This window comes from Ursus americanus, chromosome 32 (assembly GCF_024610735.1).
Source record: "Ursus americanus isolate L20-20 chromosome 32, mUrsAme1.1.p, whole genome shotgun sequence".
Taxonomy (NCBI): domain Eukaryota; kingdom Metazoa; phylum Chordata; class Mammalia; order Carnivora; family Ursidae; genus Ursus; species Ursus americanus.
In genome coordinates this window covers 11,734,664-11,748,992 of record NC_142158.1, presented here as the reverse complement: position 1 = coordinate 11,748,992, position 14,329 = coordinate 11,734,664, and the positions used below count along the sequence as shown (strand labels likewise).

The window sequence follows — 14,329 nt, the reverse complement described above, 5'->3', positions numbered from 1 at the left end:
CCACACTCAAAACAGTCTGACACCAGGTGCCTGGTGTTTTTTCACACACCAAGCAATTCTCTGCGACATCAGCTTGGGGTCCTATGATTTAACTCCGTTCATACTACCTACCTAGAGGTAGCATCAGCTTCTGCAGGTTAAGGGCTCAGTCCCTCCAGACTGCCCCCACCCACTTCAGATGCCCAGCGTAAGTCCAAGTTGTTCCCTGTGCTTGGTCTACAAATCAGAGGTTGCCACAAACCCCTCCTCTGGTTTGATTAATTTGCTAGAGCACCTCACAGAATCCAGGGAAACATGTACCTTTAACACTTTATTCAAGGATACAGACGAACAACCAGATGAGGAGTTGCACAGGATACAGTCTGGGAGGGTCCTGAGGGCAGGAGATTATATCCCCGTGGAGTCGGGGCGTGCTACCCTCCTGGTACTCACTGAATCCTATCCTTCTGGGATTTTTATGGAGGTGTCCTCATGTAGCCAAGACTAATCATTATTTCCATTTCCAACCCCTTCCCCCTCTGGAGAACAGAGAGTAGGGCTGCAAATTCCAACCTTCTAATCATGGTTTGGCCTTTCTAGTGACCAGTCCCCATCCAGGAGCCATCCAGGAGCTGACCCAGAGTTGCCTCATTAGAACAAAAGATGCTCCTAGTGCTTTTCGCACTTAGGAATATACAAAAGGGTCAGGTGCTCTATGCTAGGAACCAGGGCAGAGACCAGTATATATATTTTCTATTATGTCACAAAAAGGTATAAAAACTACGGTGCATAAATACACAAGGAATTACTACAACTAATACATATATTTTTTTAAATATACTCTTCCTGGGGCACCTGGGTGGCTCAGTTGGTTAAGTGTCTGCCTTTGGCTCAGGTCATGATCCCAGAGTCATGGGATCGAGTCCCACATCGGGCTCCTTGCTTGTTGGGGAGCCTGTCTCTCCTTCTGCCTGTTGCTCCCCCTACTTGTGTTCTCTCTGACAAATAAATAAATAAAATCTTTAAATATACTCTTCCTTTTATTGAAGGTTGATTTACATACTGTAAAAGTCCTCTGTTGTTGGGCACCTGGGTGGCTCAGTCGGTTAAGTGTCTGCCTTCGGCTCAGGTCATGATCCCAGGGTACTGGGATCAAGCCCCACCTCAGGCTCCCTGCTCAGTGGGGAGCTTATTTCTCCCTCTCCCTCTGTTCTTTCTCCAACTCACTCACTCTCTCTCTCAAATAAATAAAACCTTTTTTTTTTTAAAGTCCTCTGTTAAGTGTAGAACGCAGTGATTTATAAAGTAAATTTAAAGTCATGCAGTAATCACCACAATCTAGTTTTGGAAATTTCCATCACACACCCCAAATCTCCTCCAACCTATTTGTAGTCAATCACTGCTTTCACCACTGCCCCCCCCCCCAGGAGTCTGGTCAGTCTTGTTCTTGGGGAATATACAAGAGAAGGGTTAGTAGGACAAACTGATCAGCTGCTGTGCTGGAGCGTGGGGCATTGAGGCTGCTACTCGGTTACTTTTTGGTACTTCACTGTTATCTGCCATGATCCATCTAGTTTTTGGAGGGGCCCGCTGGTAAATTAAATTGGAATTTGACAGAGACCACCGCCCCTATGAGAGTGGCACACACCTTCCCCTTCCCCTGGGATGTGAGTGTGCTTTTAATTTACTCTCTCTGTCGGGAAGGGGAGTGGTAGTGGCAGTTAGAGAAGCTTCCATTCAGCCTTTCCTACTCATAATACTCTTTTTTCTAAGATTTTATTTATTTAAGAGAGAGAGAGAGAGAGCATGCATGAATGGGGGAGGGGCAGAGGGAGAGGTAAAGGGAGAGAGAATCTTAAGCAGACTCCACGCTGAGCGCAGAGCCTGACTTGGGGCTTGATCTCACGACCCTGAGATCATGATTTGATCTGAAACCAAGAGTCAGATGCTTAACTGACTGAGCCACCCAAATGCCTACCATAATACTCTTGATGGCTCCCCTAGGAACCAATGTAAGCGTTCTTTCAACCACCAAGTATGCCCATTCCATCTGTACTTTTAGGCACCAAATATGGGAGGGTCTGATAACCTAAAGGACCCACTGTTGGCTGGACCCAGGGTGGGACTCCATTTATTGCCTGGCTCCCTTATACTCCTACCCTAAAAGGGGGCCATGCTGGCAAGTTAGGTCCTGGATATGACATCAGTTCAGACCTTGTGTCCAACAATCCTCCAAAGGTCTGGGTGTTCCCCTTTCCTCAACGCACGGTTACTGTGAGCAAATGTCCACAGGTCCCCTTGAAGAAGGATGCGGAATCACTACTGAATTATGATGGTTCGGGGCTCCTCATCATAGCACCCTGGCTTCTCTTCAGTTACTGAGTTCTGGAATTGAGAAACATTTCAGCCCCTTCTGAGGAGGGGATCGTGACTTCACTCGGCAACTGCCCTCAGCCTCCTCCTAATCTTTCTTAATTTCTTGAATGGTATAAATTAACACTAAGTTGGGTAGTATTATTAATCTTAGTAACCATTGCCTCTCTCCAGGTTACTCCTCCTGCCTGTTTTCCACTCCACTCCCCTGTTCAGATTTTGCAGCTCACAGTGATAACTGAGCCCACCTTATTTCTGATGGTTAAGGGGTGCCACCTGGCCTCCGTTCATTCTCATCCTCTCGTCCTCGTTGCAATCAGCCCCGTTCTGTAACAGCATCTCTAACCCTTAGCCTGGGCTCCACAGAGGATAGCCAGCCCCTGGTCTCAGCGAGCCTGGAGCCCTTCTCTCCTGTGCATTCCTTCTTGCTTTGGTAGATGGAGTGTTTTCCAGGCCCTCTCGCAGAATGGGAGCTGGTGAGTGTTCCAGCCTTACATAGTATATCCATTCCAACAAGCCTACATTTAGGGGCCAGACAGAGAAGGAGGGGCTGGTGAAGTGGGAAGAAAACTAGCGGAGTAAGGTTGTCACCGAGCCTGGAAAGACAAGTGTGAAAGAAGGGGCTGGGCAGGGCTCAGATCAGGACTTCGGAATTTAGCAAGATGGAGATGTTTTAGCAGTGAAAATAAAAGCCTAGTTGGAATAGGTAAGTAGAAAATTGAAAGCTGAGATAGTGAAGTTTTACTGCGTCAGAGAGCAGAGAAATGAGGCTGTTGCTGAAGGGGAACAGGGGCCACAGGTAGTTTTGTTTTTTTAAGATGGGCAATATTACAGTAGGTTTGTACGTTGATGGGAACGATGAATTGGAGAAGTAGAAAATTTTTATGAGGTAGAGAAGAGAGAGCTATTCTCAGAATCACACGTTTCTGAGCAGGAGATAGGATGCAGACTACAAACGGTGGATGCCTTTTGTGGGCCTATAAATATTTTTATTGTAACAGAAAGGAGGGCAGAACCTAAGTGAACAGATGGAGGGAAGTGGCAGGTTTTGTGGACAGTGGTCAGATGATTATGCTTTTGCTCATCAGTTCTTTTCAAGGAAATCTGAGCTGGGGAGGTTTGTGAATTGTGCATAAAGAGAACCAGATGGAAAGAGAGCCTGGGAGGCTGGGGAGGGAACATAAGCCCTCCTTCTAAGTGAGAAGTCGGGCTGGAGAGCCAGCACTCCTTTGAAAGTCTTCCTAATTTTCTGTTTCTTTTTCCTGTGGTGCCCCCTTTTCATGAGGATTTTCTTTCAGAGGTAAAAGATAGCACAAAAAACCCCAATTCTTTTCTTCACCCCTTGCTAGGTGAAGAGAACACTTAAGTCTTTGCTTGCATGCAATAAACACAACTTTTTTTTTTTTTTTTGCTTGATATTTTTTGCATTTCCTATTAAGCCTACAATTGAACTGAGGTTGCATTTTGTGGAGAAAAGACGTCACTTGTAACAATACAACAAAGTCAACAAATAGTTTGAGTTACCACAGAGAGTACACTTCTGGAACACTGACTCAAAGGCACAAAGCTCGCCGGCCTCAAGATGTCCACAGACAGGACGCATAATCCAACTATATATTGTGTGAGAAGGTAACAAGTGCTATGAATGAAGGAGAGTAGAGAGACGGGAATTAGAGAGAGTGTTGGGGAGGGAAGGTTGGAGAGTTGTGATTTTAAATTAGGTAGTGAAAGTAAGTCCTGCTAACCGGGTTAACAGTTGAGCAAAAGTTTAAGGGGCATGAGGAAGTTCCTCAGCTATGTGGTAATCTGGAGAAATAGAATAGAACAAAAACCGGTGCATAATGATCCCATTTGCCAACGATGCTGAGGGGAACTCTTAAGTAATCAGAGGAAGAGATGGCTCTGCTTCTACAAATTCCAAGGGAATAAAATGACAAAAGTGAAAATCAACGGAGATCTGCCTGAGCCCTGTGAATGAGAATAACCAGGATGTGGTATATTCCTGGAAAACGAGTACCTTTAGAGAGAGAGGTGCAGAGGTAAGAGAGAGGGAAAGCATGGGGAAATATTTGGAATGATCTAAATAAATTAGTACATATTTTTAAGATTTTATTTTTAAGTAATCTCTACACCCAACATGGGGCTCAAACTCACAACCCCAAGATCAAGAGTCGCTTGCTCTACCGACTGAGCCAGCCAGGTGCCCCTTATATTAGTGGACAGATTCTTAATTCAGTGAATCAAGGATTGGAACCAACGAAGGGGGAGAGCTCTGGGTGGGCGCCAAGAGAAAGCTGCTTATTAGAGGGAGACTGTAGATCATAATACAAGGTTTGTAAGCCCCCAGATCAGGGTGAGTATTTTACTTCCTGGATCCACAGGCAACTACTTTTTATTTTTTATACCAGTTGGACAGTCACATAAGTTTGTTTTCTGGTTGTATGTTTTTATTTTCCCTAAATTCTGCACATCAGTCACATCCAGAATAGGCACATTTTATTTGTCCCCGACGAGCATTAAGAGCTGGTTATCTAAAATTCAAGTCCCAAATAAAATCCATTAGAAGTCATTTAATACCTGGTGTGGCAGTCCAGGTTAAGCCTAACTGGATTATCCTTACTGGTTCAGGCTGTGTCTAAACATGTCCTGCGAACTGGGGAGAAAGACCTACTAGGATCTCATTTTAATTATAATGAGAATCCACCCCACTGGAAATCAGTCCTCTGAAGGGAAAGGAGTCAGTGAGATATCTTTGGTCCAGAAGGGAGGGAAGAGGTGATTTTGAGTACTGTATAATGTCTATTGTCTGTGACACAGTTCACACTGCATGCTTTCTGGTGTGAGGAGACAGCAGCAAGTTAAATAGAAGGATGTGTTTGTGAAAAAACCTGTCAGACATCAGGAACTCAGAAAAGGCCTGATTGGAAACTCACGAAACATAAAGCTGGGGAGGGAGAGTGTTCCCTCACCAGTAGAGAGTACTAGGCAAGGTTTAGCCACAGAGTGGTGGCCATGGCCTTGATGATTTTGGCACAGTGGCAGCTTTGGCAGCAGAGCAGAGATGGAGACAGCAGCAGAGTGGGAGGGTGCCCTCCGCTTCTGCCAGCTGCCTTAGCCATGCTAAAAAACCAAAACTGAACCAAGTAAATTTGAAGGTCTAATTGGCTTTATTAAGTGATTCATGAATTGGACAGCATCCCATCTAGCAAGGGATAGCTCCGAGGACAAGGTGTACAAAATGGACGGTTTTTATAGGAAGAAGGGTGGGGCAAGAAGTTATTAGAAGAGAAAAGAAAGGATTGTTTCAGGCACCATCTCCCGCCCCTTAGGGGGAAGGACAGGCTGTCGTATTAGGTTGATTACCTTCTTTGAGGGGTTGGAGAAGGGGGGTTGGAGAAGGGCCCATGTGACAAGATTCCTCATTGATGCTGATCAGAAAATTCCTGACTGACCGGTTAAGACTCCTTTTCCGGGGGAAGTTGAAACTGCAGTTAAGTTGTGTATCAAGTCCACATTTGGTGATTTGGCCTAAGTGATGTGATTTTGGGCCTGTGATTTTTCTTTTCAACAGCAGCAGTGGCAGTGGCGCTGGTGGCCTGGTGGCGTGGCGTGGAGCTGAGTTGGTTCGGCCCAGCACTATCAGATTGTGATTTTAGCATACAGAATTAGTGGCAACAGCAGCCACAAGCTGCTTTTACAGAGGCCCCAGGCCAGTGAGGCTTTGAGCCAATTCAGGAGTAGAAGAGCTGATGGTTCTAGGCCATGGAGCAGGAATCTGAAAACCAGACTGCCAGGTTCAATCTTCCATTTGCCTTTGACTAGCCTTTAAGCCTTGGGTAAATTACTAACCTCTCTGTGTTTGTTTTCTTCTCAGTAAATAATATCCAGCTCATAGGGATTTTTAGAGATTATATAGATTACACATGAAAGCACAGCTCTAAGAGATAGTGATTGACAATAGTAAGCATGCAATCAAGGTTAGTTTATTTGTTTCATCATCTGTATGACATCTCACACTGGTCCAGTCCAATAGTACTTGGTGTTCACATTGTTTAATTGCATGAAATACCAGAGTATTGGCAGCAACCTAAAGTCCAACGAGATGAGAAGGAAAGTGAAGGACACTGAACAGCCAATGTTGCCTCTAGTATATATTTGCCAAACGTTTACCATATGCCAGGCACTGTTCTAGGTGATTTATAATTCTGGAATGTCAAGAATTTAAGCACTCACTATTTAACTATGGCAGATAGGAGCCAAGATTTTCCACTATTTTTTATGCTTTTTGCGTTTTTTGAACAATTATATATTACAAAACTGTTTTGCTTTTCAATGCCACACATACGGGTAGTTCATGTTTCTTCTATCACTATTACTTAAAATTATACAAAGACTACCGCGCCGAACACCAGGCGAATCATCATTCAAATAAGGTAACTACTTACGACGCTAATTAATTGGGACCGAAGGACGAGCGGTGCGGGGCGAGCAACAGACGACAGGTGGCCAGCCAACGTCTACCGCGGGAGGCGGACTTTCGCGGGAAATGTCAGAAGCCCCGGGCAGCCGGTCACGTGACTCCTGGGGCCGCCTGCGCTCCCCACCACTCGGAGCCAAGCAGCCACGTTGGCGGCGTTCCTCGGCCAGAGGAGGGGGCGTGGCAAGGGCCCGTGCGTGATGCGTGCCCCGCCCCCTCCTGGAGCCCGGATGAAGAGTAACGCCATTACCGCCGGAGCCCTGGAGAGCACTGGCGGGCGGTCACCGGACGCCGGACGGGCTACGCCATGAGAGTCCTCTCCCGCCTGCTTCTGCTTCTCTTGCTCGTGTTCCCCGCTACCTTCTTGCTCCGCGGCAGCCCTGGAGGTGAGGCGAGGGGAGTGGGCGGCGGGTCTTGGCCGGGAAGGAGACGCCAGCTACAGCAAGTTTGAAGCTGGAGGCGGCAGCGGCTCCTGGGTCCGGCGTCCGTCCCGCCAGCCTCTCCCCACCCCATCCCATCCCCGACCCCCGGTTCGTAATAGGGGGTCTCAGCGCGCGCGGGGCGAATCCCCGCTGGGGCCTCCGTCCCTTCCACGCGGAGCGCGGGTCAGTGCCTGGCGACCTTGCTTGGTGGCCGCCCATAGCCTTGGGTTTCTCCTCTGGCCCGGGACCCGCGCCTGCAGCTGTGGCTGGAGTTGGTGGGTCCTCGGCTTAGGGAAAGAGGCGAGGGGGCAGCGGGCACAGCTGCACCGCGAGCGCGCTGCAGCCGGTTGTATTTCTTCTGGCCGCCTCCGCTCCACCCCCATCCGCTCTGGGCTGACGTGTCTTTAGCTTCCACGTTTGGGAGCCTTCCTTCATTCATTTGCTGAAACCCTTGGTTTCTACACACCTGAACTCTTATAGCATCTCCCCCCCACCGCCCGTTTCTGGTCATCTCCCTGTTTATCAGCACCTGAACTCTGTGTGTTACCAGGAGTCTTCATTTCAGAAAAACTCCACATCTTCGCCTTCATTGTCCACCCCAACTCCCAGGCCGACTGAGGAATTCAGCCTATTACTTGAGCTCTCGTTTTTCTTCTCCTTTTTTCTGTAACTGTTTTTTGTTTTGTGGAAGCATCGCATTGCCCTGGGTTGGGGGGGATCGAATTCGACATTATAGGTTTATTTCGGTTTATTCTTTCCAACAGTTAATATGGTGTGAAAATAACAACATTAAAGATGTGGAAACTTGAGTTTTTGCCCTGGTTCTAATCTGTAAAAGGCAATCTGACTGAACGATCACTAGAATGCCTTTTATTCTGTAAGTTTAAGCAAGTTCTGTGGCAAAACGAATGATAGTGACAGGTATCCACGAGTGCTTTTGCAGAGAAAAGTGAAGTGACTGGCTTCTCTTTAGTGGATAGAAAACCAAATGAGATAATTAACCAAACCTGTTAATGAATTCATTTGCAGGTTTAAAGAGGGATCCTTTTTCCTTTATGAGTTGCTTGCTGGCTGCTTATTTGGCTTTTTAAAGAAAATTTGACAGTTGTACTTTAGAACCTAGAGTATGTTTTTCAGGTTTGAAAACATTTTGTTTTTTAGGAGACATCAATTGTATCTAAACCTAACTGGATATCTTTAAACATTTTTTTTGTGAAGAATGGTTTTTCTTTCAAAGGATGTTTTTTCTTAATTTTGCCAATTGAGAATTGCTAGACTTTTTAGGCACAAAGTTGTTACTGGTTAATATTAATATCTACTGAAATGTAGGATGAAAAGCCATTGTACATTTTGAGGAGTCTTGAAATTTAAGTCCAACTTAAGATTATGTCAGCATAGGTATTTTTCTTATTGGTTTTAGAAAATGACTTGTAAATTATGAATGCACTGTCTTTGTGCAGCAAACAGTAGAAGCTGTTTTTCAGTTCATAATGTGTGGTTCAGTGTTCTTTAGTGTTTTTCATAAATCTTAACAGCCGGTAAAAACTCAAGGAAGTGGAAAAGGCTTAAAATGCAGAGTCCTTAATATATACTGTTTTTCCTGGGTATTGCAGCATGTGCACATGCTTCCTTTCCCACATTTTTTTCCCCTACTGAATTGCCACATCATCATTCTTTTTGAGAAATGTTGGAAGAGTCACTAGAACTTTGAAATTTCTTTTGAGTGTCTTGCCTGAGGTAGATTTAATATGACTTACTTAGTGAACTTTTGCCTATAAAATTATAATTTCTTGGCCTTACAGTTATGCTTAATTTTTTTTTAAGATTTTATTTATTTGATAGAACAAGCAAGTGGGGGAGCAGCAGCCAGAGGGAGAGGAAGAAGCAGGCTCTCTGCTGAGCAAGGAGCCCAATGTGGGACTTGATCCCAGGACTCTGGGATCATGACCTGAGCTGAAGTCAGAAGGCTAACTGACTGAGCCACCCAGCTGCCCCTATGCTTAATTTTTCAGTGTAGGGGGAATAAAAAAGTACTTAAAACATGTTTGAAGCCATATGCAAAAATTGATGCATGCTTTCAATGCTATCAACCCTGAAGTTGCCAGTATAGTTTTTATTTTACCAAATATGCTTTATGCAAGCTAGTTTTTTACCGTGGATGCCATACAAATATTTGTTCCTTGGAATTACATGCTATGAAGTTCTAAGAGAGCTGTAGTCAACTTTAATAACAAATGTTTCTTGCCTAGTTATTGAGATTGCTATTTTCCTTTAGACCTGAGCAGGGTTTTTTGGTTTGTATGGTTAATAATAGGGATTAAATTTTGGAGCTTCTTACTCCGATTTTATTGATTTATTTGACAGAGCACGATGCACATACACACAAGCAGGGGGAGCAGGAGAAGTAGGCTCCCAGTGGAGCAAGGAGCTCAAACACCCCTGGAGTATCTTAGTTTTAAAACAAAGTCACTTTAAGTTTTTTATTTGAGCTTCAAGGCATCTTTAGTTTCAGTTCATTTTCCCAACAATTAAGTGCTTTTGAAAATTAAACGGCATTTCCCATTAAAGTTAACACAGAGTTGGTAAGACTATCTATTGATAAGAGAAAATCATATCAAAATATTCTAGACGCGTTGTATGTAATCTGGCATCTTTCAAGGGAACTGGGAGATTGAATTACTCCAAGGGGAAAAGTGTATTGCCTATACTTGGGACTAAAAAACATTGGTATGCCTGGGGTAAAGGTTAACTGCTTGTTTTGTATCTTATTGTTAGGCTCATTAGCTGCAGCTCAGGATCTTACAGAAGATGAAGAAACGGTGGAAGATTCAATAATTGAAGACGAAGATGATGAAGCAGAGGTAGAAGAAGATGAACCCACGGATTTGGTTAGTGTTCTACACAATGTAATTCATGTTTATATCCTTTCTAGAATTTACCTTTTTATAGACAAATTTGGTATTAAAATTTTTGCTTTTAGAGGTTTGTTACTATGATCAGAGTGGATTGAAGTTGGGAGAAAGGGGCCAGTGATTGAGGATGGATCATGAATATTTTCTTGCACAAGGAGGGAGATATGAAACAAAGAACAATTAAAGATCATACGAACATGAGTCTAAGAGGGTAACAGAATGGGAATGGCACTGGACCAGTGTTGATAGATTCGGGATGCATGCTACTTAGCTTTTTAACTTTGATAGCTTTTTTCTCTGGATCTCGCTTTCCTCCTGTTTCTTTCCTGCATTCAGTAAGCAAATATTTACTGAGTCCCTACTATGTGATAGGCACTGTTCCCAGTGCTGGGGTAAACAAACCAGTTATTTTCTCTGTTCTCATGGAGTTTCTGTTCTTGGGGCAGTATATATGTGTTTTGGTGGCAGGGAGTGAGGAGCAGGCAGTAAACAGTATATAAAATGTGTCCTGTGAAGAGGAAAGGGCTTAGAGAAGATCTCTTAAAATTCCAGTTCTGAAATTTTTACTATAAAATTACAGTTAAACGGTAAGAATGTTGGGCTAGAATCAAGATCATTGCAGCATGCTTCTAGCTAGTTTTATTTCCTCTCTTAGGCTACTACGATTTATCCTACATAAATTTTTAAACTCCAGAATCAGGGGCGCCTGGGTGGCTCAGTCGTTAAGCGTCTGCCTTCAGCTCAGGGCGTGATTCTGGAGTTCTGGGATCGAGTCCCACATCAGGCTCCTCCGCTGGGAGCCTGCTTCTTCCTCTCCCACTCCCCTGCTTCTGTTCCCTCTCTCGCTGGCTGTCTCTATCTCTGTCAAATGAATAAATAAAATCTTAAAAACAAAATAAAACAAAACCTGCAGAGTCAATCCTTTTCACAGACTTAGCAACACATTGCCTTCAGTGTCAGAAAACGAAGGCCATCAGGTGTGAACTCTTCCAAATTTCTACTTCTGAATATATTACTCACTCATCCTTTCTACGTTTTCTCCTTAAAAAGTAGGGAGTTGGGGCGCCTGGGTGGCACAGCGGTTAAGCGTCTGCCTTTGGCTCAGGGCGTGATCCCGGCGTTATGAGATCGAGCCCCACATCAGGCTCCTCTGCTATGAGCCTGCTTCTTCCTCTCCCACTCCCCCTGCTTGTGTTCCCTCTCTCGCTGGCTGTCTCTCTCTGTCAAATAAATAAAATCTTTAAAAAAAAAAAAAAAGTAGGGAGTTGTCTTTACTCTTTTCTAAGGCTTAGCCTTACCACCTGTGTTCTTGTTCCCATCTCGTCCTGTGGGACTTTGTATTATTCTTTCCTTGTGTAACTTCATTGTTCTTTCTCAGTGGCTTGATTGTGTTAGGCTGTGCATGTACTTCTATATGCCACTTCGTATTCCTCCACTTTAAGTTGCTACACGTTTTTTTTTTTTTTTTTACCAGCACATACCTTGAAAGAGTAAACTGTACCACTCTACTCATTTCATGTTTGTATTGTGGTCTGGTCCGATGTAGCAAGTAAAACTGTTCTTGCTAAGTCACCACTGACTTAATTGTGAAATTCCTGGCCTGTTATTCGTTGTCAGCCAGTTTGAACTCTTGTTAGCATTTGTGGAGTAACCCTTGAGTCCCTTCATGTTGGCTTCTGTCCCCCGCCCCTTTAATTTCCTCTGCCCAGTTGCTGCTGCTTGGTCTCTCTACCACCTTTTCTCCCTCTGCTTGGCTCCTTAATGTTGATGAAGCCTGTGGTTTCAGCCAGCACCACCTTTTACCGATAACCTTCAGATCTTGCCTCTAGCCGTTGACCTTACTGAGCTCCATACCTTTATTTCCAGCTCTCTGCCAGATAGCACCATCGGGATACTCCATTCGTACCTGAAATTTTGTGTGTTCAAAATGGAATTCAGCTTCTACCATCCATCCCACCTCCATAAACTATTTTCTATTTTGGTATGGCTCTAGTGATTCAAGCTCTTGCCTTATGACTTCCATTTCTTTTTATCCCACAACCCATTAATTTAATCTTCAGGGTGATTTCTCTTAACCTTTTCTCAAGTATACTCTTTCTTCCTTATTACAGTTTATGGTTCCTGCCTTCTTGTCTCTGGTCCCTTCCTATTTGTGGGTCTCTTTTCTCAAAAGTAGAAATTCATTAACTCTTACTAAATGAATGGTATCTTTAAGGATACTTAATATATAACATCAGACAGTTGCGCAGTCATTGAACAAATGTTTGAGTGTCTTCTCTTGAGTGTATGAGCTGGGTGTGAAGAATTTTTAAAATGTAAGACAGTCTTTGCCCTTCAGAAGTCTGTCTATTGGGGGAGAGAGTGTTTTACCTAAGTGAGAAAAGCAAAATGCCAATAAACAGTGGTGCCCTTAGGCATCTCAATTTATTAAAGGTCTGAACACTTAAAGTGTATGAATATCTCTAATCCTCATTGATGCCTAGAGAAGTGCTGCACTGAGAACATTTAAAAAAAATTTTTTTAAGGTAATTTTTTTTTGAAGATTATAATTATTTATTTGAGAGAGAGAATGAGTGGGGGGAAGGGGCAGAAGGAAAAGCAGGCTCCCCATAGAGCAGGAGCCAGAATCAGGGCTCGCTTGATCCCAGAGTCCAAGACTCTGGGATCATGACCCGAGCCAAAGGCAGAGGCTTAACCAACTGAGCCACCCAGGAGCCCCGAGGATTAAAATTTTAAATTAAAATTTGTTCGCATTTTGTAACTATTTCGTTGAGATATAATTTACATATCATACTATTAACCTGTTTTAAACATACAATTCTATAATCTATAGTAAATGTACCACGTTGAGCAGCTCTGAATTTTAGGACCTTTCCATCATCCTAATACGATCCTGCTCATTTTTTTTTGTTTTTAAACCACTTCTTCCAAGTTGTGTGACATTTTCTCAAAGGAAAATTGTTCTGTTAATTGGGATAGAAATCTTTTGGGGTGATGACAAGGTGCTCTACAGCAGAAGTTGGCAAAATGGCTGCTGGCTAAGTCTAGTTGTCCTTTCTGTTGTACATATTGTCTGTGGCTGCTTTTATACTGAAGCCTCAGAGTTGAGTAGTTGCCAGAGGGACCTCATGGTTCCCAAAGCCCAAAATATTTGATATCTGGGTCCTCGGGTTGGTGCTGCTTTCAGAGTATTGTTTCCTTCACCTTTGTGGGAGGATGGAGGGCAGGGAGACTAAGTTTGAGACTTTTTTGTGTGAGGTACTATTCCTGGCATTTAAACTGAAGGGGAAAATAAATACTATTTGTTTTAACTGTGAATTAAATGTTCCTTTGAAAGATACTTTTTAAACTTTTTTCAAATTTGACATTTTACCAACCCATGCTCTAGAACCTTACAGTTCCGAAGTATGGTTTGAGTACCTGCAGTCTTGGTATTTCCTGGGTGCTTTTAGAAATACGGAATTTCAGGATTTCCCTAGAACTGAATCAGATCTGCATAAAATCCCCAGGGGATTGGTATGCATATTATTCTTTGAGATGCAGCACTCTGAAAGTTTTTTTTTTGTTTGTTTTGTTTTTTTTTTAAAGATTTATTTATTTATTTATGTGACAGAGAGGGAACACAGCAGGGGAATGGGAGAGGAAGAAGCAGGCTCCCAGCGGAGGAGCCCGATGTGGGACTTGATCCCGGAACACCAGGATCAAGCCCTGAGCCGAAGGCAGACGCTTAACGACTGTGCTACCCAGGCGCCCCCACTCTGAAAGTTTTATGTTAACTGATGAGATACACTGAAATTCTTACCACTACTAATCCCAGCAAAGCCTAGGAGAAGCAGTATTTTGTCCCAAATCTAGTGGAGTCATTATTTTTAAATGATGTATTTTCCTCCATAATTATCTTTTTAATGTTGTTTTTGTTAGGCTGAAGATAAAGAGGAAGAGGATGTATCTGGTGAACCCGAAGCTTCACCAAGCGCAGATACAACTATCCTGTTTGTGAAAGGAGAAGGTAATAGAGAAGTGTTAGTTTTAACTCAGACGTAGGAGTTTTTCAAATGACAAGCTCACTTTTGCGGGGAAGCATTAGTAATGCTTAAGATCTTTGTTCATCTTCTTTCTTACATTACAAATATGGTGTAAATACGTATTTCAAAAAAATCCTCTTA

The 14,329-nt window shown here is 43.6% G+C and overlaps 1 protein-coding gene and 1 long non-coding RNA gene across 4 annotated transcripts in view; one reads left to right on the top strand and one right to left on the bottom strand.

Annotated features, from left to right (window-relative positions):
- The window catches only part of LOC123801484 (uncharacterized), a 35,454-nt gene extending 28,402 nt beyond the window's left edge, over positions 1–7,052 (bottom strand). For both annotated transcript variants that reach the window (XR_015722562.1, XR_006782248.2), the window contains exon 1: positions 6,798–7,052. This is a non-coding gene — a long non-coding RNA (uncharacterized LOC123801484). The remainder of the gene's footprint in view (positions 1–6,797) is intronic.
- Positions 7,053–7,081: 29 nt separating this feature from the next.
- Positions 7,082–14,329, top strand: part of SSR1 (signal sequence receptor subunit 1) — a 38,822-nt gene continuing 31,574 nt past the window's right edge. For both annotated transcript variants that reach the window (XM_045811507.2, XM_045811508.2), the window contains exons 1-3: positions 7,082–7,215; positions 10,027–10,139; positions 14,085–14,172. In XM_045811507.2, coding sequence (XP_045667463.1) covers positions 7,137–7,215; positions 10,027–10,139; positions 14,085–14,172 — 280 coding nt within the window. In that variant the 5' untranslated portion in view covers positions 7,082–7,136. The remainder of the gene's footprint in view (positions 7,216–10,026; positions 10,140–14,084; positions 14,173–14,329) is intronic.